Source organism: Maylandia zebra, linkage group LG20 (genome assembly GCF_041146795.1).
Source record: "Maylandia zebra isolate NMK-2024a linkage group LG20, Mzebra_GT3a, whole genome shotgun sequence".
Classification (NCBI taxonomy): Eukaryota; Metazoa; Chordata; class Actinopteri; order Cichliformes; family Cichlidae; genus Maylandia; species Maylandia zebra.
Genome location: NC_135186.1, coordinates 31,881,424 through 31,908,585, shown reverse-complemented (window position 1 = coordinate 31,908,585; position 27,162 = coordinate 31,881,424). Strand labels below are relative to the sequence as shown.

At 39.9% G+C, this 27,162-nt stretch overlaps 1 protein-coding gene across 1 annotated transcript in view; it reads right to left on the bottom strand.

Moving 5' to 3' along the window:
• Positions 1-5,192: 5,192 nt before the first annotated feature.
• The window catches only part of atp9a (ATPase phospholipid transporting 9A), a 35,167-nt gene continuing 13,197 nt past the window's right edge, over positions 5,193-27,162 (bottom strand). The window contains exons 14-28 of the mRNA XM_004560316.3: positions 26,815-27,024; positions 24,468-24,629; positions 23,798-23,890; positions 23,597-23,680; positions 22,467-22,637; positions 20,928-21,026; positions 18,302-18,391; positions 17,903-18,047; positions 16,346-16,410; positions 14,203-14,358; positions 12,844-12,908; positions 12,531-12,639; positions 12,383-12,440; positions 9,347-9,550; positions 5,193-7,011 (exon numbers count right to left, since the gene is read on the bottom strand). Coding sequence (XP_004560373.1) covers positions 6,875-7,011; positions 9,347-9,550; positions 12,383-12,440; positions 12,531-12,639; positions 12,844-12,908; positions 14,203-14,358; positions 16,346-16,410; positions 17,903-18,047; positions 18,302-18,391; positions 20,928-21,026; positions 22,467-22,637; positions 23,597-23,680; positions 23,798-23,890; positions 24,468-24,629; positions 26,815-27,024 — 1,848 coding nt within the window. The 3' untranslated portion in view covers positions 5,193-6,874. The remainder of the gene's footprint in view (positions 7,012-9,346; positions 9,551-12,382; positions 12,441-12,530; positions 12,640-12,843; positions 12,909-14,202; positions 14,359-16,345; positions 16,411-17,902; positions 18,048-18,301; positions 18,392-20,927; positions 21,027-22,466; positions 22,638-23,596; positions 23,681-23,797; positions 23,891-24,467; positions 24,630-26,814; positions 27,025-27,162) is intronic.

Genomic DNA, 27,162 nt, shown 5'->3' with positions numbered 1-27,162 from the left:
CGAGCCTCAGTATAACCTCAGGGAGTGATCCCATGCTTACGTTAGTCATATTAGTCCCAAGGCCAGTCAGAGGAAAATGTGTGTACTTGAGAGAGAGAGGGGGGTGTAATCAGAGGATTTATTTTGGATTGAGATATTGATCAGTCTGTGTTAGGGAGTTTGTGCTAGACAGCTGGGCGAACAAGGTGACTGCAATGAGTCTGTAAACCGAAGTGGCCAGAGCCTACGTTTTGGGGGTAACCATCCAGCAGGCTCGTCTACCAGCTCTAAATTCCTCCACTGTTACGGAACACTTATGCAACTTAAATCATGAATGAGTAAATGAATATGGCACAGGCTTAAGAAAGGAAAACTGCCTGTGTCCAGACAGTCGAGTTTGCACTTCCGTTTTTTTTTTTTTTCATGAGCCCACTTTTTCCAAGGTCATGCAGTATTTTCCATCACTGTTAAAGAGCTAATTGAGGTAAAGTTGTCTGGGTTAGAGCACTGCCCTGTTAGAGTTTTCCAAGGGTAACATGTGCCGCTGAGCTCCTAAAACCAAGCATATGGAAATATTAAATTGTCCAATGGAAAGCTCTCCCAGGAAATTCAGGGGTCAATGAAAAGCATGGACTTTTGACTTTGTTTGGGTCTTTTGATCACCTCTCTTACTTGCCAGGTAAAGTATAGCTGCTTTCTATTTTGCAATAGCTCTGAACTTTTCACCTCTTGACAATAAGTGGAGTAACTGTAAATTTTCTCAGGTGAGCAGCAGGATACAGACCATAACAAAGAAAGAAAATTAAAAACATAACAGTATATCAACAGGTTTATTAGTTTTAGTGGGCTTAAGTCCATGTCATACACCGTTTAAAGCATGCAAACAATGGCTAAATACCAAAAAACAATCATATGAGAAGACTGACACCACTGACATGTTGGTACCCTGCAAAAAAAAAAAGGCCAGAGAAAACTGGCAGTTAGCTTAATCCAAAGACTGGAGATAGCAAGTCTCTGCAAGAATGGAAGGTACCCAGTTGAATCCCCCGCCCCACGTTCTTCTGTCAAGTCAAACATCTAAGTGAAGTGACACGAAGCAAAATAAATATGACTTTAATATTAGCACAAAGGAATCATTTTCAAAACTTATTGCAGAAGCTGTCAGCGCACACCTCAAACATTTATGGATCGCCTTTTAATGATGTGGAAGCCTTAAAAAATTAGAATGTGTTTCACAAGTATCACCAGATATTAGACAAGTGCTGCGGTGGCTGGCGAGACCACTACTGACAAGATTTCAGTTTGGGCAGTGCTGCCTTGTCATTGTGCAATAAAGAATCTTTATTTCCTTCCTGCCACAACTTGAGATCTGTGGAAAACATTGTCCTTCTTTTTCCAAATCGTGCAAATGAACTAATATGTTCCACTAACATGGAAACTACATACATCCACGCTGGACGAAACCAGCTCATTATGTAATAGGATTCTGATCAATACTGGAATGTCTGTAGAAAGAATTCAAGTGTCTTAAATCCAGTGGAAAAGTGGCAGACTGCAGCTCACGGATTTTCCCCTTTTCAGCACCACATAAAATCTCACGAAACAACATCGCCCCCCTTGTCGACACTTCTTTCTGTCTGTCGTCTTGAAGTTTCCAGTTCAACTCAGCAGTGTTTCATTAGATCTCTCTCTCTATCTATTATCAGTGCAAAAATGAAAGCATAAAAGTCAATATTTGGTAGTCATAACAAAGTTAAATAAATCCTATCCAAAACTGCAGCTAAAAAAAACCTTACTCCTCCTATTACAACTCCATTTATAACAACAATTGAAGGTATTTTGGGCTCAACAATCACAACTAATCACTCCTTTTTTTTTTTTTTACTTATACTGCAACGAAAGTCTTAAAGTGTTTTGGGCGGTTTTGTTTGATTAGTTTGGGAGGTATTACCCAATGTCATTAGTGATCGCTGGGAGAGGCAGCGAAACACATATGCAGCCCTTCTTTAACAGTGGTGGGTGCCGAGACAAATCAAAGCATTCCAGGCCCACAGGGTTATAAATAGTGTCAGAGAAGGGTGTGTGTTCATGCCTTGCAAAGTTTCTGTGAGGAGCCTGTCATTGCCAAAATCCAGTGTTTACACAGAGCAATAACAGCGAGTAGTAAACAATTCATCTGCAGTGGCGTGTTCATTATTTTGTGTCGTTTCAAATAATCCGTCAATGGTTTCTGTTATTTCAAAGCAGCTCAGCAGATAAGCTTAATGTGGGCTATAATCCTAGGAGTGTTATTCAAATTTGGTCTATTGCGCGAATTCATTATGCCTTTAACCAATCCAGAAGCAAGGCTGACCTCAGGGTGAAACCATGCAGCAGAAGTTAGTGTTGTCTGTAGGAAATTGGCAATGGCTTTGGGACCTCGTTGATGTGGCTGCCTTGGCCTTAAAGTTGGGTATAGATGCCACATGTTTCCATGCTATCATTTGTATTAACCACTCTAGTCAGGGGCCTGTTACAGCTGGTGGTATATTCTGTAGCAGATTCATGATAGTCTGCTTCTCTCTTGCGCTGTTCCACTGGGAGCTGTGTGGAGGATGTTTCCAAGCTGGAAACAAATTCATGTGTTGAAGTGCCAAAGATAAAATGCAGCGATGTTGTGGTAATTAGCTTAGATCTGTTACATAAAAGCTATATGCTACCTTTTTTTTCAAAGCCTTAAAGTCAAAATCTTGTGAAATACTAAATGTTAATTTGAAGATTTACTGAGATTGTTAACTGGATAGTGAACTTGGCAGCGAGCCAGCAGGAGCTCTGTAGCTGGCATCGGGACAGGAGGAAAGACCAAAATGTTGAGGTTAGCAGGCAGCTCTGTTGATTCTGGAGTGGAATTTCAGTTTTCATGGGACAGATTAAGTTAAATGGTTTCTTTTAATGGTATAACTTACGCATTTGGGCATGGAACAAGAAAAAAAAGTTGGATAAACACTGTAGTTTTAATTTGAACATGCCGTTCTGAGGCGCTTGACTGCATTTTGAAAAAAGGAAAAGGTTTTATGACTGAGAATCTAGTCCTGTTTAATCCTTGAGCTGAAATGCCAAGCAAACACAAACACTTTTAACTTACATGAACAATTAATAAGGTTGCTTCTAAAAATTCTCACAGAGCATGGACATTGATTTAAAACAGATGCGTTTTCCACCAAGTTATGGATTTTATGAGCTGTGATAATATTTCTAATAAAGTCAGATGATATTTTGTGTTATATTATTTCTCATTAAGACTGAAATAAGATTAAAACATGCAGGTCGTGACCATGAATGGAAAACAGAAGTGTCTCTAGGTACCAGGGACTCCCTCCTCTGGTGAGAGAGAGCCAAACATCCAGGCTCTGTGTGTCCTGTGTAACTTGCACCTCATCAGAAACTGAAGTGGAACACAACCAGAGAAGCCAGGATTGCTTCAGCAGACAAACATAATTTGGTTTCAATCCAAACTCCATTAACAAGGATCGCTCAGAGGAAATGAAAGCATTAAAGTTTCATTCACAAATGTTTTCTTTATATACTCTTCTTATCATAGCCTGTTGCTGACCACTGACGTTTGGTTAGGCAACGCTGAGCAAAAGGGATTACAGTTATCACCTTTATTTAACAAGGAAGTCCCATTGAGAGCAAATCTCTTTTGCAGGAGAGGCCTGGCTTAGGTAGCAGCCATATCTACTCAAAACATCTCAAAAGCTCTAAAAGAAACCAACATAAAATAGAGTATACAAGTAGCCTTATCAGTGGCCTCTCAAGAAAAATAATCAAGAAATCTCCTTCATCCCCTTTTTTATTTTTTATTTTATTGGATAGTAGACCAGTGAAGGGGGAAGACACACAGCAAAGGGCCAAGGGTCACACTCAAACCTGGGCTGCTGCACTCTGGCAATGCTCACCTATTGAGCTAAAGTGGTGCTCATTTGTGATGCTTTTAAATTCACCACCAAATATATATCCATGTTTAAGTTTAGGTTTTTTGTAAATTATGCCATGTCCGGTGTGCATAGTAACAAAAACAAACACCCTCGTTAATTGTAACTGTTGGTACTGAGACAGAGAAGGGTACAAAGGTCAAATATAGAAGAGAAATATACCAGTGCTGTTTTCTGCAAGTTGTATTTGATGGCCAAACTACCAAATCATAAAGACATGGTAAGTGACAAGCTTTGTAATAAAATAATCCACAGTACAATAAAACAATTTTTTTCTTATAATAAAAAATAAATTAACTTTAGTTTCTAAAAAGAACAAACAAACTTTACTTTGAGCTTAGAACTCAAAGAAGATTTGTGACATCTACATTAAAGAGAAACTTGTCATCTAATCATATACTGGTAAGTATGTACCCCTTCATTTACCATCAGATGTCACAAATTCCTGCATCAAATCATCAAATTCCTGCAGGCAGGAACATAAATTTTGTTAAATATTTAAAAATCACTTTTAAATACAGTTTGTAATGAATGAGTGAAATCCAGCCTGCCTGCCCCACAGAGGCAGCATGTGTGTACATGACAGTATCGTCAGCATAAAAATGTATTTTCGCAGGAATGTTCTTTACTAAAGCATTCATAAAACAAGGCAATAAAATAGGCCCCACAATAGAGCCCTGCGGCACACCCTTAGTTAACTTTAGGGTTAACAAATTTAGGGTCCTCTACATAAACACAGAGTTCAATTTACAAAATAATTTCAAAATCCTTTAGCCTAACAGCCTCAGGACCAAGAGTAGCATTAAAGTGCTTTTTTCAGGGGCAATCCTTGAGCCACTGAATCAAATGACTTAGATCCAGAAACAAGACAGCACAGTGTACTTTCCTGCCCACGGCACCTATGAGATCATTTATCACAGTTGTAGCAGCAGTAATTATACTGTCCCTAGTCGTAAAACCAGACTGAAAATAACCTTAAAATGTAAGCAGATTAAAAACTTTTATAATAGCAAACTTACCTAAGATTCAAAGATTTCAGGATGATCTCCACCTTTAAAGAAAGGGAGAATAGAGGCAGCTTTCCAAATATTAGGTAGGGAGCTGGACTCGTATTAAAAATGTGAGCGATTGGCTCGGCAATGATATCAGCTGAGATCTTTAAGATATAAGGATCAGGATCGTCTGGAAATCATGGTGTGAAGAAGAATAGTAAAAGTAAAAAAATATCCCCAAGGATGGCACAATTAAAGAAAACATGTTTATTAATTATCATCACAACATTAACATCAGCACAGTTCTCCCTTTTTTGTTCTGCTCATTTGAGTGCAAACAACATTGTTAAATAAAACATGGCAATAAATTAAAAATTATGTTATTTACAAGCAAGCAAACCATTTTAGCATCATTTACGCTCTGCACTTCAATTACAACATAAAAATATACTAATTAGTTGTACAAAAAAAAAAGATTCAGTGCAAACAGCTTGCTGTAGTCAGTGAAGACTGAAATTCCCATTTAGCATACAAAATTAATTATGGCACCCTGGATACTGACATATTAATTACATAAGAGAAAAGTAACGCCTTTTTAAAACTGAAACAATGTGGTCATGTTAGCTGCTGATTTTTCACAGTCCACCATCACACCACTAGTGAAATGAAATATGAGGAGTGTAGCATCGTGAAGCTTTTCTTTGAAGGTGCAGTACTAATACTTATTGACAATATTCACATTTGGATGAGTAGTGTGTTGATTTGATCCCTTCTTTTGTTGTTGCAGTGAGAAGTGAGGGGGCCCTGGATTAGCTGACATGAAAGGTGGCGGCTGGACGCCGGTCACCGGGGTATTTTCAGTTATGGCTTTAGGTCACTGTTACAGTGAGTCATCATGCAATGCTGAAGCGTGGCCGTTGCTGGCCTGCCCAAGTGGCCACATTAGAGACTGTGCATTCTCCTGTGAACAAACAGCCTGTCGGGAGCCCCGGCGGAAGGCTCGGCTGCAAATAACCGGCACTCCTTTGTGGTCGTTTTGACCACGCTCCACAAACAATAACAACTCAGGGTCCGCACAATGAGACAAGGACAGATTTAACATCAGACACCACGGGTCATGCTAAAATAAACTACCACACCACCTCCGCCGTGCTGGGATGTAGCTTCGAGGTGACGCATAAACAAATGCACAAACTTGCAGACGTCTGTTTTATGCAGTCTAGCCAGCAAACTTAACCGTAACCGTACAATTCTCAAACTCTGTTTAGAAATAACTGTTTAAGGAGAGTGTGACCCAAGTCCTGAGTGAAAATGCTACGTCAAATTCCAGTTCTTAGATTAAAAACTAATTTACTATTTAAGATGGAACTGGAAATTAGACCAAATTCCTTTGCAAAACCAGTGATACAGCTACAGATGTCTAAATGAGTTAACTTTCCAGTGTAATTTCCTAAATATAGAACAAATTGGACCTGTAAAATTCACTGAAAGCTGTTTGTATTTTGCATTTATTACATTCAGACTAAATGGTTTCAGGTATATTAATGTTAGGGATGTTTTTAATGCTGACAGGACAACTGAAACCAGTCTAAGCTGGTCAGTCTAATCCATCCCACAATTTGTTGCAGGTGCTCTTCACAATAACGATCAATCAATCTGTCCTTTCATGAAAATACATGCAATTAACACAGTTTTGTTGTTGTTGTTTTTTTTAAACTGACACAAACTCTCCCAACCAGTAAACAATCTGTCCCTGTCGACTCAGTCTACATTTGACATTTCTAACAAGAGTTTTTCAGAGAAAATTAAAGGGCGTTTATCTGTATTTGATTCTCTGGTCAAGGTGCAGGTTTGCAGTTCAAAGAGAGGAAAATCTTTGTGTTTTCCCGCAAAAAACAAATCCTGAGACCTCTCGGAGGAGACCTTGGTTTAAGAGGTCAGCTTGGAGTAATTGGGTGGAGAGAAGCGTCTGCGCAGGTACTTGAGGATGTACAGGGGCAAACAGCTCACCAGCGTGATGACAGTCACTTTCCACAGGAACGATACGGTGGTGATGAAATAAATATCTGACACAAAAAAGAGGTAAAGGTAAGATCGTTGTCATAGGATACAAACAGACATGTCCCACCATCATACAAGAGTTCAGGAGGGAAAACATTTTTCTCTTTTTTCTTGTTCGCACCTGCAACTCAGCAGGTGTTAAGAGTTCAGTTCTGACTTCTTTATGTCTGGGCTACAAGCGGATTGTTGTTGTTTTAGGGTGTCTGCAGGTACAGAATTTTAAATACCTTTTCAATGCCACTTTGAATGAAATTTAAGACCAGACTTTTAATCAAAATGCAAACTTGCAATAGAAATGCACATAAATAAAGTCTAAAACACATTCACACACAGTGCAGTTTGCTTTTTAAGTATTTCCAGACACTGACTTCAACCATCAACAGCAGCTGTTTTTCTTTTTGTCCTTAAACATCTTCCCAGTTTCACACACTGAATGCTGGCTACCAAGGTCTTTTTCATCACCTTCAGAATTTCAGTATTGCAAGACTTGGTGCTCCCTCAGGGTCAATGGGTATAAAATGACTTTTCCCCTTGTCTAACCTTGAGCCTAACCACCAGGGTTTGTTTGTTTTGTTTGACAATTTTTTAAGTGGTGTTTTAATTTTTAGCTAATGCTAAAAGCTAAAAGCTAACATGTACTAATGTGTCAGTAAAGTGGTGACACCGCTAAAAAGACTGAGGAAACTCCAACCTATGTTTAAGGGAATTTAATAGTTTTGAAGGTGTTTTAATTAAAATGATGCATATTATTATTCTGTTGTAATTTCACTCAGTTGTATACAGCATTTGTATTCTATTTTTATCCTATTGTATATTTTATTCTACTGTATATAGTATTTTATTTGATTCTATTCTGTACAGTTGTGTATAGTATATTATTCTTATTGTATTCTAATTTTTGCTATATAACTTTACACTGTCCACTTTCTGCTGTGACAAAACAAATTTCCCACATGTGGGACTGATAAAGGTTATCTTATCTTATACTCATGGGTGTAGAGACAACGGTTACAGCGTTAGAAGGTGATGGAAACAATAAGAGGATTTTCAGACAGGATGTGGGGTTATAAAGCTACATCATTTTTGTACTTCAAAACTATTCTTTGTGCAATGAAAAAAGGAAATGAGACCATGATGATCTCAGAAAGCACGACCACACTGAAACACACTTAATGCGTATAATGCTTCTGCTTTCATTTTTGCATCAATAAGGCTTTGAAGTAGCCTCTATGCTGCTCATTGTTCTTCAGCAGGCCAAACTACTTCCTATTGTTTTTCTAACACTGGCATGCACTTATACCACACACACACACACACACACACACACACACACACACACACACACACACAGCCTTACATCACACCATCTGTACCCCCGAACCCTATCAGTGTCTTACTGGAAATGCACACCTCGCAGTTTACAATTTTATGGTATACATTTTCCATATTTAAAAAAGAACACAATTTCCTTCAGGAGTTCTTGACCAAGTCTTTTTGAGTTAAAGCCATATGGGTACAGAATGCTTAGAATGCAGGAGACAGAAAAATAAACCCTGGAAAATGTCCAATTAAAAGTGTAAACTGCACATTCAGCAGAAGAATAGGCTTTAAAATCTATTCTAGTCTGACTTGAAGAGGGAGAAAACGTGTACCAAAAGGGTATTCTTGACCACATGCCAGTCATGATCCTCAGTGGTCGAGGTTGCAGGCTGAAAATGGAACTCCACACCCCACATAAAGCTCAAAATAAGACCTTGAAGAGCCCTTGGTCACAGTATTGTGTATGTCACGAATCTTAATATGGCACAACTAAAAATGCCTTATTGTTTGTCAACTAAAGTAAATGTGTGGGTGCAACAGGGCAATAAACTGTTGTTCTATGAATGTTTTTCTTTTAGATTTTTAATGGCTATGAATTTATTTATTTGGTTGGAACATTTTTTTGGGTAATATTCTCTAACACACCTTTGCTGTGATAAACACATAAACCTTGGAAGCTCACAGGAAACTAACTGGACTGTAGGCATTTCCTCTTTGATACTACAGCATGCCTGACTGTCGTCCACACCAGGAGAATTTGTCAATACAGTCAGCTTTGGACTTCCTAATATTCAGCATACCGCTGTTTATTATACACTAGAGACACAATATGAATGAGCGGGGTCTCTGTACTGCTGACGTACTATTTCAAGGTCAGCAAAAAAACAAAATAACACTGTAGTGAAATCAATTCAGAAATGAATGCATTTTCCTTTGCTTCCCCATGAATTAGACAGCGCTTCAGCCTGAAAGTCACTCTTTGTCTGATAAAGGCATCTGTGTGTGATCGTGTTAACTTACCGATGAACTCGTGCAGGAAGACGAGCGAGGCGATATAAGAAGCCAGGCTCAGGAGCTCGGCAACTATCATGAGCCAGTGCCATGTCTGAATGGTCAGAGCCACCATCAGTAGCTCAGTCAGGATAAGAGAGGTGAACGAAATGGCAACGATATGGACAAATTCTGACTCGAAGAGCAGCATTGCTCCATACATGATGATGCTCCCTGTGGAGGAAAAAGAGGCCTTAATGTAATTAAAGCTTAAAAATGTGATAATTTAACTTGATCCACCTCCTCAGCTCATCCACAGTTTGAAATAAGCTGTTTACCATTACACTGATACAATTTGTTTTTATTAAAATAATGACAATGAAGATATAACATATTTATGGTAATCTCATCGTATAACAATGACAATAATGAAACTTCTGCTTTGAATAAAAGGAAAACTGAGGTGCTTAGTTCAAACTGAGAATCCAAATGGGGGTGTCTGCATGTTTGTGTGACTACAGTGACTTTGAATGTGCACCATTGTTCGTGACAGGAGGGCTGGTCTGAGTATTTCAGAAACTGCTGATCTACTGGGATTTTCCCAAACAACCACCTCTAGGGTTTACAGAGAATCGCCCGAAAAAGAGAAAATATCCAGCGAATGGTAGCTTTCTAGGATAAAATGTAATGTTGATGTCAGAGAAGAATGGCCAGACTGCTTCGAGTGACAATAAGGGAAGAGTAACACAAACAAGCACTCGTTACAACTAAGATATGCAGAAGAGTATCTCTGAATGTACGACACGCTGACATGCTAAGAACAGACACGCTTTGATACCAACTAAACTTCATTTACATGTCACTGCCTAGCTGGGTACTGACGATAACACCAGTGTACCATCCTCTACATTGCGGAGGACTATAAATACCTTGGAGTATACATAGACAATAAACTGGACTGGGTTAAAAACACCACTGCACTTTACAAGAAGGGCCAGAGTCGTCTCTATTTTCTGAGGCGGCCGAAGTCCTTCAACATCTGTCGGGCAATGCTCAGGATTTCCCATCAGCCTGTTGTGGCCAGTGCTATCCTCTATGCTGTTGCATGCTGGGGCAGCAGGTTGAGGGTTGCAGACGCCAACAGACTCAAACTGATCCGTAAGGCCAGTAATGTTGTGGGGATGGAGCTGGCTTCCCTTAAGGTGGTGTCGGAGAGGCGAATGTTGTCCAAGATAAAGACAATGTTGGATAATACCTCCCACCCACTCCACGACATGCGGGCTAGCCACAGGAGCACATTCAGTGAGAGACTGAGATTACCAAAAAGCACCACTGAACAACACGGAAAATCATTCCTGCCTGTGGCCATCTCTCTGTACAGCTCCTCCATCTAACACACTGTAAACACTGCAATAGTTACAGCCTTTTTGCACATGCTCTTTTCTACTATGTAAAATTCCTGTCAATTCTTGATTTATAATCAGGGGTGCACATAAGTGGTCCGCAGGTGCGCATTCGCTGTCAAAATAAAAGACGCGCACCAAATGACAAGTTGCAACGCGCGTTCACGCACTTATAAAAGGCAGTGTTTTTGTCCGCTAGAGTGGGATTTTCACGGCATATTCTGCACCACATCTCTGCGCGTTCATCATTTATTTGAAGCCAGCTCACCTCCCGCAACCACTTTTCCGAGAATACGCGCTTCTTTTGCAGTTCCGACTCCTTCTGACATTTCTTTGAAGGTGATTGCTTAAAGGCGCTTCTTCAACATCTTTAAGAGTTCTAAACAAATGTCTGTCCTCCTCCAGAAAATCTTATGTACGCAAACGCGCGTTGTGACTTCTTATCTGGTGCGCGTCTTTTATTTTGACAGCGAATGCGCACCTGCGGACCACTTATGTGCACCCCTGTTTATAATTGCAATCACCTCTGTCAATCCTTGATATTAATTATTGAGTGATTTGTATATATTGTGCCATTTCTTAAATTTCCTAAATCTGTAACATATTGTTAAATAGTCTAGTCTGTTTCTGTTATTTATACTGGAGCAACTGTAACCACATAATTTCCTTGGGGATTAATAAAGTATGCTGATTCTGATGCTCGATAACAAACCATCATGTCACAAAGCTCAAATGCTGTGAACATCGCAACGTGTTCACTGTACTCAATGTTCTCCAAAGTCAGCAGAGATCAACCTAATAGAGAACCTTTGCAATGTGGATGTGGAGAAATGGGAGATTCAGCAACTGTTTATTTACTTTATGTTGTCTTGTCAATATGTACCAAAAATCTCAGAGTAAAGTTTTCAGCGCCTCGTTGAACCATCGCTGTAAAGAATTAAGGTAGGCTGACAAGGTGTACCTAATAAAGTGGCCAATGTGTTTGGCTTATTACAGAGACTAAAAAAAAATTAATTAATCAAAATATTAATTTAAAAGAGAAAAATTTGCTCTTATATAAGAAGAACAAAGCCCACTTCATTACCTCCTTAAAACACCATTACATTTAGGCATTTCCTGCATATTATGGTTGTTATGAGAGATTTTCCAAAGTAATCTTTGGCCAGTAACAGTAGCACTCTTCTATCTAATAGAATCGTGCCTCCTTTAACATACAAGCATGAATAGGACCGAGAAGAATGATACAAACACACAGAAGTGGTTTGCAAAAAACGCCCTTACCACTGCTTGGATATACAGTGTTTCGACAGAAATAGACAAAAAAGGTTTCGGGGTGTAGTTTAGAATGCCCGCGTAAACAGCTTTCATTGCAACGGTCCATGTCGGAAAGTTACCTCAAGTTTTTCTTTAACAAAGTCCCTAAAGAAAAGAAGAAAGTGTGTGGGCTTTTCAAGAGTGATAAGTCATGAACCTAAGCAATATATCTTGTTTGTTTGACGGGGAGTGACTCATCAGTCTGCCAGTGTAGACGTCTTGTACAGATACAAACATTTAAACAAACATATGACCTGAAATACAGCTTAGATGTTGTAAAGTACTTAAAAATTAAGTATATTTAGAATTACTGACTCATTGCCAGCAGTTTGCACAAACTCTCTCTTACCTTGATATATACTTATTAAAACCCATAATAGGAACGTCTTGAAAGATAGTGGTCGACCCTGTGAAAAGAAGACAGTGCGTTCATATTCACCGATTCAAAGCTACGTGCCTGCACAGCAATAGTTAATTTGCGAACATTTACTAGATACCTTCAAAAGATCCTTATACAACTCTGGGTATAGCATGGCAACCTCTGACTTAACATCTTTGTCCAACACCAGGGAGAAGACAGGGAACATGGTGTAGATAGTGGAATAGCTGAAACAGACAAAAATCGAGTGTGATGAATACTTCCCAGATAAAATGTCACGTGTACAAATTGGTTGAAATCTTTCATTGTAAGATTTTGCATATTTTCCCTTTTAAACATTTCAATAGTCTTAACACAGAGGAAATGCCAGGGACACAAGGCAGCTAAATGCTCTCTTGATAAGTCATCTCCATTCAGAGCGTGTATCTTACCCAATAATCAGGAATCCTTGGTAGAGTGGGACTGAAGCAAAGTAGAAAACAGAGGAGAAAACTGCCTAAAGAAACAGAAGAAGAACAAATGAGAAACTCTTATCTGAGATTTTTCTCATTTCAACACCCAAATGATATTATAAGCAGTATTGGAACATTGACACACTGATATTTGAACTCCATGACAGAAAAAACACCATACTTTCATTAAAGGAGGCCTTTTATACTCATTTTTAATCGAGTACTTTTGCATGATTCACATTTTAAGGGTAACTGCTTTGGCCATCCTTAATATAACCATCCACCAATTCTAATAACATTTCTATGGAAAAAAAAATGGGAAAGTGTAATACGCCCCATTAAAAGAAACCCAGCTTAAACATTAACCTTCTGTGGGAACACAAAAATCAAAAGGTGACCACAAGGACATCATTCTAAATCAAACTACTGCAAATACTTGGACTACAATGGTAAATTCTACAGTTTAAAATGATGAGATGTCAATTAGTCAGACAGCTGCAAACTGGAGAGGTCACAGCTCCAGCTGTGGTTGGTGTTATTGTGAGACATGCGGAGGAAGGCCTCCCCAAAACCCCAAAGTCCACGATACAATGAGTCATGGGTTGCCCCTCCACCGCGGGGGCTGATGTTGGACTGGGACATGGGAACTAGACAGACTTGTTAGGCCTGGTGGGGGCAGTTTAGAAGGGCACCACAGACTGCCTTCTCTGAGTCATCATGCATCCCGCCCTTTCAAGACCACCCCTGAAACCTCTCCCTGCCTCTCCCCAAACTGATGCTCTCTACATTTAGATTTTAGGTGCTGTGAGTAAGAACAAAAAACACCTCCCTGCATTAACTTTAAGGCTGCATACACTTTTTTTGCAGTGTGGTTTTGGCTACAAACAAGCAGAAAAGGGCCAAACCGATTAGCTAAATTCAAACACTAAACACAGTCCTTTTGCTTGTAATCATCTCAACCTTTTTTTGACATTATGCAGTTGAGCATGGGAGTAAAGAAAATAAAGAAAAGAGAAATATCTCTAGATCACTGAAGTTTACTGTTTTTAGAAGGTTAAATTTAATTCACAACATACTGAAATATCTTGACATCCTGATTACCAGCACAATATTTAACACAGAAAAAAGCACCCTCTCAAGTGTGTGGTGCATTACCTAAATTGTTACAACTGGAGACTGATAAAGGAGTAAAATATAAAGTAGTGACAGTTTTGCAAACTAAAACAAGAAACTATCCCACAGCAAGTGGAAAATACTTGTAGTTCTAAGTTATTCAGCTTGATGTTTACATGACTCATGCACACAAACCAATACGACACTGTGTATTTGTTAGTCTACCTGCATGGTGCTGATGCACAGGCTCCTGTGGATGACAAACTGGCTGAGGGCCGCAGACCTTTTGTAGCTGTTCCGCCCATGGACCATGAGGAGACGGCCTAAATGTTTAAACTGAGTCACCGAGAAGTCGGCAGCCAAAGAGGCCTGCTTTCCTTCCTGCCAAACACACAGCAGAGGACACTGAGGACATACTGTGCAAAGACTGACCTGAAAAGCATGCTTTGAGTATTGTGAATTGATTTTGTACAAATAAAACATTTTTTTTGGGGGGGGGGAAACAGACTGAAGGTACAATAAGCATAAAGTTCATAATTAGCAATACAAATTTACAAAAAGCAGCATTGCACATGATAAGTCACCTGTTTAAAAATCAAGCAAATATTCATGTTTGAGATGTTAGAACCAGAGGATTTTCATAGAAGAACTGCAGATTTTCTGTTATTAAACCTTTAGCTTCCTCTCTGACAAGCAGCCCAGGAATAACTGTGTAGTTTTCCACCTTTTATTTACCATCATAAGATTATGTTTGGAACATACAGAAAAAATGTATTTAAGATGCCAAGTCCATCCTGTGAGTGCACCATCTTCCTTCCAAAATCCAAATGGGTTTTCAGCTTTTTATGCACATTAGTCTGAACGAGTTTGTCTATGCAGTATGCATGAAATGAGAGAGTTAAGATCTGGCAATGATGCCCCCTATCCCAACAATCTTTGGGATAGGGGGCATCATTGCCAGAATGGTGGTACTGTAGTAAGCAACCATTTCCTCACAGTAAAAGGTTTCTGAGTTCCAGCCTGCTGTTATTTGTTTTCATGTTCTCTTTGTGCCTGCATAGAATCTCCCCTACAATCCAAAGTTGAACATGTTAGCTTAGATCAGTGGTTCTCACTGCAGAAAGGACAACGATGCCACGCTAAAAATATGGAGAAAAAGTTGTAGGAAAAACTTGATTGACTGTGGTGTGAACTTTCTCAATTTGGACATAGCAGAAGAAAAACCTGAGAATCACAGAATCTGCATTGGTGTGGATGTGAGTATGCATGGTTGCCTCTGATAGCCCTGTCTCGGACTTGTCATCCTTTACCCAGCCTCTCGCCCCAATATCACCTGGGACAGGCTTCAGCTGTGTGAAACCTTATACGGATAAGCAGTTAAGAAAAGCGATGGACGATAAATACACAGAAGATAGCGGAAAAGATAAATTGTGTACATCAGTGGAGTCGTTTGGTACAGGGCCACGAGAGTTGAGGCCCGGGTGTGAAATTATGGTTTTTATCGTTTACCCGGTTTCCCTGGGTCTTTTCCCGTGTTGTAGTTGTGTGTCTTATTTTGAAAGAAATGTTTACACGTTACCACAGCAACCAAAGAGCATTAAGGGACAGAGAGGAGGATGTTACTCTCATTGTTGTTGGCGCATTTCAGGAGGACGCCGTTAATAAAGTTACACAATTACACAGTGAATTCGCGTTTATTATTATATTTACAAAATACCACAGTTTTTGTCTTGGTCGTATCATTTTATTTTGTTGTATTTATGTGCGACACCTTAATGGTCTGACATTAAACCGGTCTGTAGTGCAAAAAAGGTTGGGGACCGCTGATGTATGTCACCTACAGCATCTTTTAGTTTGCAACCAGATTTGTAAGTTTGTTTCTCTTCATAATAAAGATAAAATTTACAGTCAACTATTGAGCAGTTTTTAACTTTTAAGGTCAGCTGTACTAAACTCCATATTTTAATATGCTTATTTACTTTATGTTAAAAAGTAAAGAGTAAAGACTAAACCAGGAGCACAGCTGCACCGTCTGCTGTCGGTAATTCCACTGTTGTCACAAATACAAGGATCCATGTCTGAGCATACTAACCAACTTGACAGGCAACTTTCAGAGAGAACAATGAGAAGTAGAAGAGACGGGCTGATGGGAGATTCTTACTTTTATGTTAAATATACAATACAAAGCACAAAGCATCCTGTCATTTTGTTTCCTCTATTCACACAATAGTTCCTCAAAAAGAGGAATCATCTGTGTGCATGTCCTTTTACAACTCTCTGAATGTGAGAGAGATCTTGACAGGAAACAGAAAGCAAAAATCTGTGCGAGTGGCACGTCAATGTGAAGCGATGAGATGGAGAGTCTTACTTTCCCCTCCACTCCCACGCCACAGTCCGCTTCCTGGATCATGCTGACATCGTTTCCTCCATCCCCTAAGAGAAAACAAAAGCCATAGAGGTGTCAGGATTCACATCAGTGACTCACCAATACAAACTTTTAGTGAAAGTATCAAGTGCATGTTCACAAGACACTCCCTTAATTTGGCCTGATTAAGAGATCCAAGCTCCTACAAGTTCACTGGGTTGCAATTTAGAGTAACGCATATATATATATATTAGGGGCGCAACGGTACACAAAATTCACGGTTCGGTTCGATACTTTGGTGTCACGGTTCGATATTTTTTCGATACAAAAAAAATGTTCATGCCTTTTTAATTTGTCATTTATTAAAATTATAAATATATATTTTATCTCAAAAGTACAGTTTTTAAATTTAATGTTGCTGAAACAACAAAGTAATAAATAAATAAATCTATCTGATCGAGAAATCACTCATCTTTGGAAAAGAGAGTTTATTACAGAGAAATGGCTCTTTCCAAAATAAAAGCTATACTATACTCTTCTTCTGGGCTATATTCTCAGCAGCATATTATACATATCAGGTCCCCTTAAGGAGAATCATGTGCTAACGGCTGTCTAAATGACTCGGGTAAAGTTTGTAGCATGCGTGCTTGTTGTTTTTGTCTGCTTCCACTTGCAGTAAATGTGCAGTCATATTCATTGTGTTCCCACTAGTGCTGTCAGCGTTAATCTCGTTAAAATGACATTAACGCCATAAGGCGGCAAATCTCCGTTAACGATCGTCCTGTGCGTGGGGCTAGACGGCCAACACGTTAATGAGCTAACTGCGCTAACGCACTAGTTCCCACCAATTGAGCATTGTGGCACGTCCTACATACTGTTTTACTTTTGTCCATGATGCGCTTACCATCAGGGTCATACGTCACATGAAAACCAAGATGGTTCCAAACGCCAGATCTGAATGAGAGTGGGGGAGGTTCAATTTTGGGTAGCGTTGAGGCAGTTGCCATGTTGCAACGAGCTTAGCTTCTGTCTTGCTAGCTTGCACTGCGCTCATTGGATCTGCACTCAACAGTGCAGCCTAGGCGGAGTAGTCGAACGCAGATCCACTGAGCTCTCAACACAGACAGCATCGTCAGAAGAAAAGTTGATAAAATAAATAAAAGAAACTGTATTGTTCGATACATATGCGTACCGAAAGCACTATATCGAACGGTTCAATATCGATACGAGTATTATTGCACCCCTAATGTGTGTATGTAATTAATATGTATGTATGTATGTATGTATGTACAGACAGACAGACAGACAGATAGACAGATAGATAGATAGATAGATAGATAGATAGAGAGAGAGAGAGAGAGAGATGTAGATTTATATATAGAGAGAAATATAGCTTTTTTCATTATTATTCATTATTATAATAGCATAACAACATTATAAAGTTGGAAACACATATTAAAACTAAAACAAACAAACAAACAACAACAGCAAAAAAACAGTGCAAGGAAGAACTTTAAACAAATGAAAAACATGCTGGCCCAGTTTAAATTTTCCACTCACCTACTGCACAGGTGAGTTTGCCTGTGCGCTCTTGCAACAGTCGGACTATCTGAGCCTTCTGAGTGGGGGTGCATCGGCAGCAAACCACAGCGGGACACTGGCACGCAAGCTCCATGAACTCATATTCATAATACTTCAGACAAACCTGCAAGAAAACCAGCATAATGGACAGATAAAACACTCAGGCACCCACATTTAACTGCTTTCAGCTGTGGCGCTCGAATACCTCCACTCAACTTACAGTTTAGCTCCTATTGTGGTTGAGATAGTGACTCTAACCACAGACACCACTTCCAGAGTGATATATTGTGCACGCTTCATGCAGAATATATGTCAAAGTTTCATAAGGAGATATAAGTTAATGGGATGTGGGTTAGACAGTCTGAGTGGCACACTTACCTCAAGCGAGTCCCCCGATATCACCAGAGCGCAGTCATGCTTTCTCCTGAAAGCGTTGAGCTCCAGGTGGGCTTCCCCTCGTGTTGTCACCTATACCAATAGCAACCACATTGTTAAATGCACTTGTATGCCCCAACAAAACACTCTAATGTAGAATTATCACAGGGGAAAATCTGCCAGGCTTTGCATGTTTGTCTCTCTGTTATCAGACAGAAGAAGGGAAGCTTGTCTCTCTCAAACTGCAGCAATGACAAATGTTAGAGCAACCAAACACCTAGCTGACATTCAACTAGCTAAATACACTAGAATTCAGTCACACAACTCACGAGTGTGAGTTGTGTGACTGAGGGGGCGACCGTGGCTCAGGGGGTTGGGAAGCGCATCTGTAACCGGTTCGATCCCTGGGCTCTCTGTCCTGGTCGTTGTGTCCCTGGGCAAGACACTTCACCTACCGCCTACTGGTGATGGCCAGAGGGGCCGATGGCGCGATATGGCAGCCTCGCTTCTGTCAGTCTGCCCCAGGGCAGCTGTGGCTACAACTGTAGCTTGAGTGTATGAATGTGAGAGTGAATGAATAGTGGAATTGTAGTGGAATTGTAAAGCGCCTTGAAAAGCGCTATATAAATGCAAATGTTTAATTTATTAAACAGCACCATGTAGCTACTGAATAGCAAGTATAATTCGGCATATAGGTTCCTATCTCTACTTGTGTTTGAAATAAAATTGGAGTGACAATTAAATGTTTCTGTGGAGCCTACAGGCGGATATCAGGTTGATGTAGGGAATAGAAGTAAAGAGCAGGATGAGCCTGAAACTTCACTCAGTTTAAAGCCTTACTGTTTCCAACCGTCAAGTTCCACTTTATATCCACGCCTGTCCATCCTTACAAAATATCTTTAGTTACGATTATTAATTGAGAGGTCAGAATCAAATACTGGTGACACAAATTGAGCATCTGACCACATGTGAAATATTGCTATACTGGTGAATAACTGCACGATTTCTTTTTCTTGCAGAACAAGATGATGTCACAGTGAAAGTGAGCATTTGGATACAAAATGTGCAGCACAAAGCAGATGAGAAGAGCACAAAGACATAGGAGGTTCAGCCAAATAATCAACTAAAAGACACCGCACAGACTGAAAATGCAACTGTTAGACAAGTGCATAAAATTTTACCATAAATAGATTGTGAATTCTTGAGTTTAGGCCAATTTTGATCTTGTACCTCAAGTACAGTTACATGTTTTTGCCACATGTAATTACTCAGAACATTACGTCAAAGCGACTTTGACCTTTTCCCATGAAAATATAAGTAGTTTTTCTCTGAGTCCAAGTGAGTATATTTCATTAAATTCCACCAAAGGTATCAAAAGCTATTGCATTTATGAGAATGGGAGTGACACACGACCTGAAAAGGAAGTAACTGAGTCCACAGATGCAGGCAAGGCTGGTACAAAAAACCTTAAAATTGTAATATTAGAAAATATTAGAAATATTAGAAGATTTTAATATCACAAAAACTAGACTGTAAATGACTGAACTGAAAGAACATAAGATCATTCAGATTAAATTAAAAAGTAAAATTATTGACCTTTTAGCTGAGCACTGTGTCTTAAAGAGGCATGTGTTGACACAAAAAAGGCATAAGGTAATTTCACCCTATTGTAAAAATGTTTTTAAACTTACCACAGAGGAGGTTAAAATGAAAATTATGCATATGCAAATTATTCAGGGTTTGTCCTTACATTTGCACACAACTAGCCTGTAGTGTATTGTTGATGTATTACAATGCAAATATTAAAAGGGTGTGTTAAAAGAAAAATGGAAAGGGGAAACGGGATAATATCCTGCATAAAAAAAATTGAAAAAATAAACAGAATTTCTTAACAGTTGTGTCAGGTTCAAATATAGACTCAAATTCTCCAAAAATTCAGCACTGACAAGGCATGGTGTTAATCTGTCAACAAAAGCTATGCTCTGGAATGAATATCCTTCAACCACTGACAATTCATACGTCAGTCCAGTTCAGGCCATTGGTGGCCACCAGGAAACTAATCCAGATGTGTGTGTAGCAGGCCCAGTCAGCACACCCCCGTCCCCCGGTGACAGAGGTTTTTAAGCACTGCCAACCATTGTTATTCTCTTCCAGTAACCACAGTTGTACGCAAGTTCTAACCTTCCTATATGGCAGACGCTCCTTCTGCTCTGGCATGGATCCAGAGGTTAAGGCAGAAGGGGACTATCAAAGCAGCTACAGTGCCTGAAACCTGCAAAACAAATTAGGAAGTGAGCCCTCTGCATGTTCCCTCTGGGAGTGGTTCAGCTGGTTTCTCCTCTGTTTGAGCGAAGGGCTGTTTGTTCTCTTTGACAGTGGCTTGGATGCTTTCACTGGTGGGAGGTGATTTATTCAGCTGTGGATGCTGGCTCGGCCTGCATGCGTAGTTGTGTTGGACTGTATGACCACTAGCTAATGGGCCTTGGTCACAGAGCCTGGATGCCCGTGGGTTGACAGATTCAAGAAACTGTCAGGGCAGCTTTGAACTGACATCAGCCCTGGAGTAAAATCAACTATTACCCACTAGATATGTGCACAAGAGAAAGACGGGTCTGTTTCCTGGACTTACTGGTCTGAAGATATGAATGTCCTGGTTGCGGGTGATCAGATGGGCGTTCTTAGCAGTGCACGTGGCCGTTTCAAGCTTGTCTCCGGTCAGCATCCAAACCTACACAGGAAACAGAGACAGAAATCCCACTCCAGTGTCTTTAAACCCAGATATAAGACTTTGAGAATCATCTTGATAATAAAAGCCTGTAAAGATTGCTCCACGGGCTTTTAAGACAAAGCCTGTGGAGCAATTTTACCAATAAAAACAGTGTTAGTTTAGATCTTGTGCTTCAAACAAAAATAACACAAGTCATCACACAGACTGGTATCACAGCATCCAAATTCTTTCTCATTAGTATTTTGGATCTTGCATATAAGAGAATTGACATGGCTGATTCATCAATATCACAAAAAAGGTTTGGGGGGATTTTATCCTCAGATCTTGACATTTCTGACTCCACCCAAACACAGCTGAATTTCATTTTAACAAATTACATGAGTGGTAACTTTTAAAAAGCAATGTTCTGTTCGTGTGGTTTGTTTATAAAACACACACATTTATTTTTTTATTGGATGACTTTTTAAAGAAGAAACTGACTCCATGTTCAGTAGTTTGTCAAGAGTTTTGGAAAACTACATAGCCGCTGATTTTTAAAAATTTTTAAATGCCATGACCCAAAGAAATTTGACTCTATTTCTGTCTGCTGTACTAAAGCAGAGGATGAAAACGGGCTTAGAGTAAAGACTTAAGACTGTAAGTTGAATCGTTATCATATTTGTTGCCATGGTCACAATAAACCGGAGAAACTGAGATTTGTTACTTTTTCTGAAGTTTAGTTTAAGTGCCTCTTGTTTAGCTTTTGGTGTGAAACATATGAGCTACGCTTGTGCTTTAGCACCTATGAAGAGCATACTGGGAAAGAGCATCCTTTTCAAAGACTGACGCTGTGTCCACACTAATACGTTTTCGTTTGAAAACGAATCTTTCCTCTCCGTTTTAGCCTTCCGTCCACACTGAGACAGCGTTTTGAAAACGCTCTCCAAAGCGGATACATTTGAAAACGCTGTTTTTGTGTTACTCGCAGCAACAACTCCACCTCATTGTTAGTCCATTTAAAAAACTCGGTGCTTTTCCTCAATATTTTGCGTTTCAAAAGACGTTTCAAAGAGCCAGAAAGTAAATAAACGGCTGACAGAAATGAGTTAGGTCGAATCGTCGTGCGTTTCACGCAAGCACAGTACTGGAACGTAAGCGTTTTTGGCCGTTTCAATGTGGACGCACAACTCTGTGAAAACGACTGAAAATGATAGTGTGGACACGGAACGTTTTCACGAAAACGCCATTTTCAAATCTATCCGGGCTAGTGTGGACGTCGCCTGAATTGAACATCTAAAATAACTAAAGTGTCAGTTTTAAAGTTTAAGGGATGGAAAAAATGAAGGCTGTATTGAGATACATACAGCCAATATGAAAAACATATGTGCTTGTCTTCTTAGTTTGTTGCTACTGTGCACTGTAAGGCCATTTACCCACTCCACCCCACCCCACCCCACAGACCTTGATGCCTGCATTGCGGAGGATCTCCAGAGTGGGCCTGACATCAGTCTGGAGCTGATCCTCCACCCCAGTCAGACACAACAACTCCATCTCCATCTCAAGACTCTCAATCACTGTGGCCACCTTCAGAGAGCGGTCATGGACGCTGAGCTTGGCCTGCACGTACCGTGCCTGGAGAGTCGTAGTGGGAGGATAAGAAAGTTTAAATACTGTGAAATTACTGCAAGAAGTGAAACAGCCAGGAATAAAAGAAGAAAACAGGAATGTGGCTGTCAGCCAGGAGAGTCAAGAAAAACAAATAAGGAATAAAATGAGCTAGGAATATGTCATGCATTGTGCATACATAAGGCCAAATTTGCAGTCTACCTACTATATACCATCCTAAATGCACTGATACTTTAAATACAAAAATAGCAAAATACAAAAATCTGTGTATAAATGTAAACTGTCAAGCAGCCCTGAAAGCTATAAATATAGCTTTGTTAAACAAAATAGCTATACATACAGCACACTGTACTTACAGCATACAGGACAGACATAATCAATCAGTTAACGCCCATCTTTAGCATTTCAGCTCGAGGGCAATTTGTGAGTGAGATAAAGCAAAAACAATCTGAGTGTGACTCATACAGAAACATAAACTCTGTGTGTGACTCAGTTGGTGACTCACTGCTGCCCACCAGCTCTGCTCACTCAATTATACACTTCAGTAATAGGCCTGGGGCTAACAACTGCAGGGAAGACAGCCATGCCCTGCTCAAACAATGAGGGGGGCCTGGTGTATGTGAGGAACAGTGGGGTAGAAATACTGAAGGGGGGGTCAGAGGTTAGTCTAATTACCCAAGGACACACTTTGACATTTAGAAATGCTGAACATGTCTCCTCCAAATATCAATATCATGTGTAATGCTTGTCAGTCGACAGATGCTTAATGTAACTTGAGCATGTTTTACTATCACACTGTTGAAACTGTAATGGCTTTACTAGACAGGGACCAAACAATGCATGTATAACAACGCTCGTAAACCTAAGCACACTTCAACAGCCCCATCTTCTCATACTTGAATCTGAAACCCAACTCTGAGCTCTGTCTTAGATTGCTGTAGGTCAATTTCATGGAGGGCTGTTACCTCAAAATCCTGATACTGCTCCTCTGTCAGCGACTTTTTGGAAACCACGAGGACTCTCAGACCTTCCCTCGCCATGTTCCCACACTAGAAAACACAGACAACATCTGCATGTGATCTAAAAGTTTGTGATTTACTATTAACAGGAATAAAATCAGTGTCATCAGGTATGCGGCATGACTCGTGGGAAACATAGAAACATACCTCCTCCTCCAGCCAGTCGTTATACTGGACGATGCCTGACATCACCACATCGGCACCTTTCATGTAGAAAGTGATCTCTCCTGTTGATTCATCCTAGAAAAACATTGATTTGTGCTTTATCATGTGCAAACGGTACATAAAATTGTATTTAATATTTGGTACAATGATTACCCAGCCGTGCTTCTCGCAGGGGGATTTCTACTCAGCGTGCACAAGCCAAAGTGCACGTGCGCCATTCTATTATTTAGTGTTGCCTAGAAATTCATAACTTATTTTGGTATCCACAAGAGAGTTTAAAAGTGTTTGAAAATATTATCAGGAGGAAGTCAACTTTAAAAATCCCTGGCTTCCTGAGCAATATCCCAGCCAGCAATAATAAAGTTAGTCATCCGACTTAGTCAGAGGTCACAAGGTGAGGTTTTTCTCAGATTATACACTTTAGCACAAATCTGTTTTTCGTTTGTTTTCCTTGTTAAAGTCAGCACCAAGCAAGAATCAACATCATAGCAACAACCACTGACCTACATTGACTGTAATTGAAAGTAATTTCTAAGCAATAGAGATGTGAGGAAATCAGTACATTTCCTTTGTATCAAAATATATTGAGCAAGATGGACAGCAGCCACTACTAACACTAACAACTAGTAATAATATTAATTTTGGCACTCACTCTGACTATAATTCCCATCCTTTTGCTCTCATAAGTGAAGGGAAATATCTGAAGGATTGTGAAGTTCAGTATTTGGCCAGTAGGGGTCCGCAGCTGCATGGATGACTGGTCTCTTCCTACAAGTGTAAGGCCGACGCTCTCAGTCCACTGCACCAGCGACACCTATCAAAAGCACAGTGTAAAAGCTTTAGTGAGCGGTCATTAAAATGCACAACTGACACTAAATATATATAGAGCACAATAAGAAGGCAAAATATGTAGCTTTTAGCTAATAACACATATTTCTACCAAATAAAATATTATCATCATTCAAGAACCCATTAAGAGAAAGTGACCTCTGCCTGGGTCATTTTATTATTTTCATGGCAAAAGCATTGTCAATATGATGTTCCATTACTTGAATTACACAGAAAACAGCGAAGGCCACTTTGAAGTAGACTGTCAGAGAACATCAATAGCTCAAGCATTTTCAGCACTTAAGACTATTGATTGAAAAACTGGGAAGATGTCCATTTCTTAACTGAAAATATAGTTTCTGCTTGTTCCTTTCTGAAGGACACAACAGACGACATCCATTAATACAATAGAAGCATGTGTGCGGGGGTGGTGTGTGTGTGTGTGTGTGGGGAGAGAGAATGAGGGGAGATGGCATTGCCCAATAACTTCCAGACTAGAAACCAGATCACATTCCCAATTCATCATCCATCTTCTGCCAGGACGAACAGCAGAGAAGCCAAACAGATGCAGATAAGAGACAATAAGGGAGACTGCTCTGCTCCTACAACAACTTTAAAATCACAGATTCTGGGATACCAAAATTACTTATTTTGGAAATATGCACCACATAGCCTAAAAATGTCTGACCAGAAACGCTTTAGCGTCATCAAAGCTCTGACTACTGAAGTGTTTGTCATACAGGTTGGGAAGTATGAAGATTATGCTTAGTCAGAGTCTAGAAATAGTCACTGTGGAGGAATTTTGGGATCGGGTGTCTGCCACAACAGCACTACCTTATAACAGAAGCATCTGAGTTAGCGGCCCATTTGTAACTGGACTGAATAATGCTTGACCCAGATGGCTTGACTCACAAACACCACATGGCTGACATGTTCTTTATGAGCCAGAAAGCAAAGTGATTCAGATTTCACTCCTCGTTGAACCAAACCATACAAACGAACATTTATTAAAATTTTAATAAATGTTGAACAAAAAAAAAAAAAGAAAAAAAAAACTACTTTCATCTGCATGCGGATGGTGGCAAACTGTCAGTTTACATTACAGTAGTAGAAACCATACATTTAACAGTCACTGACATTGCATCTAATGTGCTCACACACAAAACCAGATCTATAAATAAGACTTCCTGAAAGCTGTTGCAAAGCAAACTGAATCTGCCTCGATTGTATCAAACTGACTGAATGCAACTTTCAGGTCTCAGCAACTCAAAGCCAACTGTTTTATCCATTGTGACCTAAAACAATAAAACGGCTCCATTTCCTACCAACAACGCAAACCACCGATGCCAGACTTTTTTCTTTTTTCTTTTCTGGTGACCACCACATAGTGTATTGGGTGCTATTAAAATGCAAAAAAAAAAAAAAAAAAAAAAAAAAGGAAACTCAGAGGGGGCTAAGTGCAATGGGCTGAGGAGCACATTAAGGAAATCCGTATTTACATGGCAGGAAATGGATCGAGTCGAAGTCCGCAGCCTTTTTCCTGACGTTCAAAAGAAGTCATACTGATCAAGGACATCAGTGTGGACTGCATTTCTGTGAGACTCTCCCTATTCAAGAAATACAGACACTCTTGTAATGGCCTTGACCAAAAACACAAACCTACGCATCTTATATGCTTAGAAATCTGCTTCCCTGTTTTGCTCTTGGTCTTAGGTTTGGGTAGAGTAACTACATTTTAAACATTTCAAACTGAAACATCAAAAAATAAGAGTTCAGCTTTATATATTAACATATATCATCTGATGAATGAATAATAAAGGTCTAATCACACTTTCAACTTCAGCACGTTGATATGAAAACAGTCTTTTAGAGTCATCATTTGTGTACGGATCAAAGTGAGGTGTCCTGCAGGTTTTACATGTGTCCTTGATCCAACACAGCTGATTCAAATGGCTAAATTACCTCCTCAACATGTCTTGAAGTTCTCCAGAGGCTTAGTAATGAACTAATCGTTTGATTCAGGTGTGTTGACCCAGGGTGAGATCTAAAACCTGCAGTACACCGGCCCTCGAGGCCTGGAGTTGGACACCCCTGTTTTACACAATAATAATGTGCATATCATTATATGCCTTATAGGTTTTTATAAAACAGCATTTTCTTGGACTGGATACCTCATCTGGGCTGGATGCCTGGTAGACTCTGCAAGTGTCTTCGTAGTGCTGCTCGGCCTCGGCCTGGTCCGTCACGCCGTTGGACTCGTACACGGGTGTTACGTTGTGCACCAGGGCGATGGCCTTCACAGCCTCGTGAACTCTACTGCTGATGGTTTTTCGAACCTTAGTGGCTGCTGGAGCCCTGGAGGCTGGAAGGTCATGGGTGGGCTGAAGAGAATTAGAGAAGGTACTGTTAGTGCAAGAAGAACAAAGAATATAAACGTTTTAACAGACTTCTTTTATGTGAGTCTTTCACTGTTGCCAGCTGTCAAGAGAGGGGAAGTATTCTAGCCAACAGAGCTAATT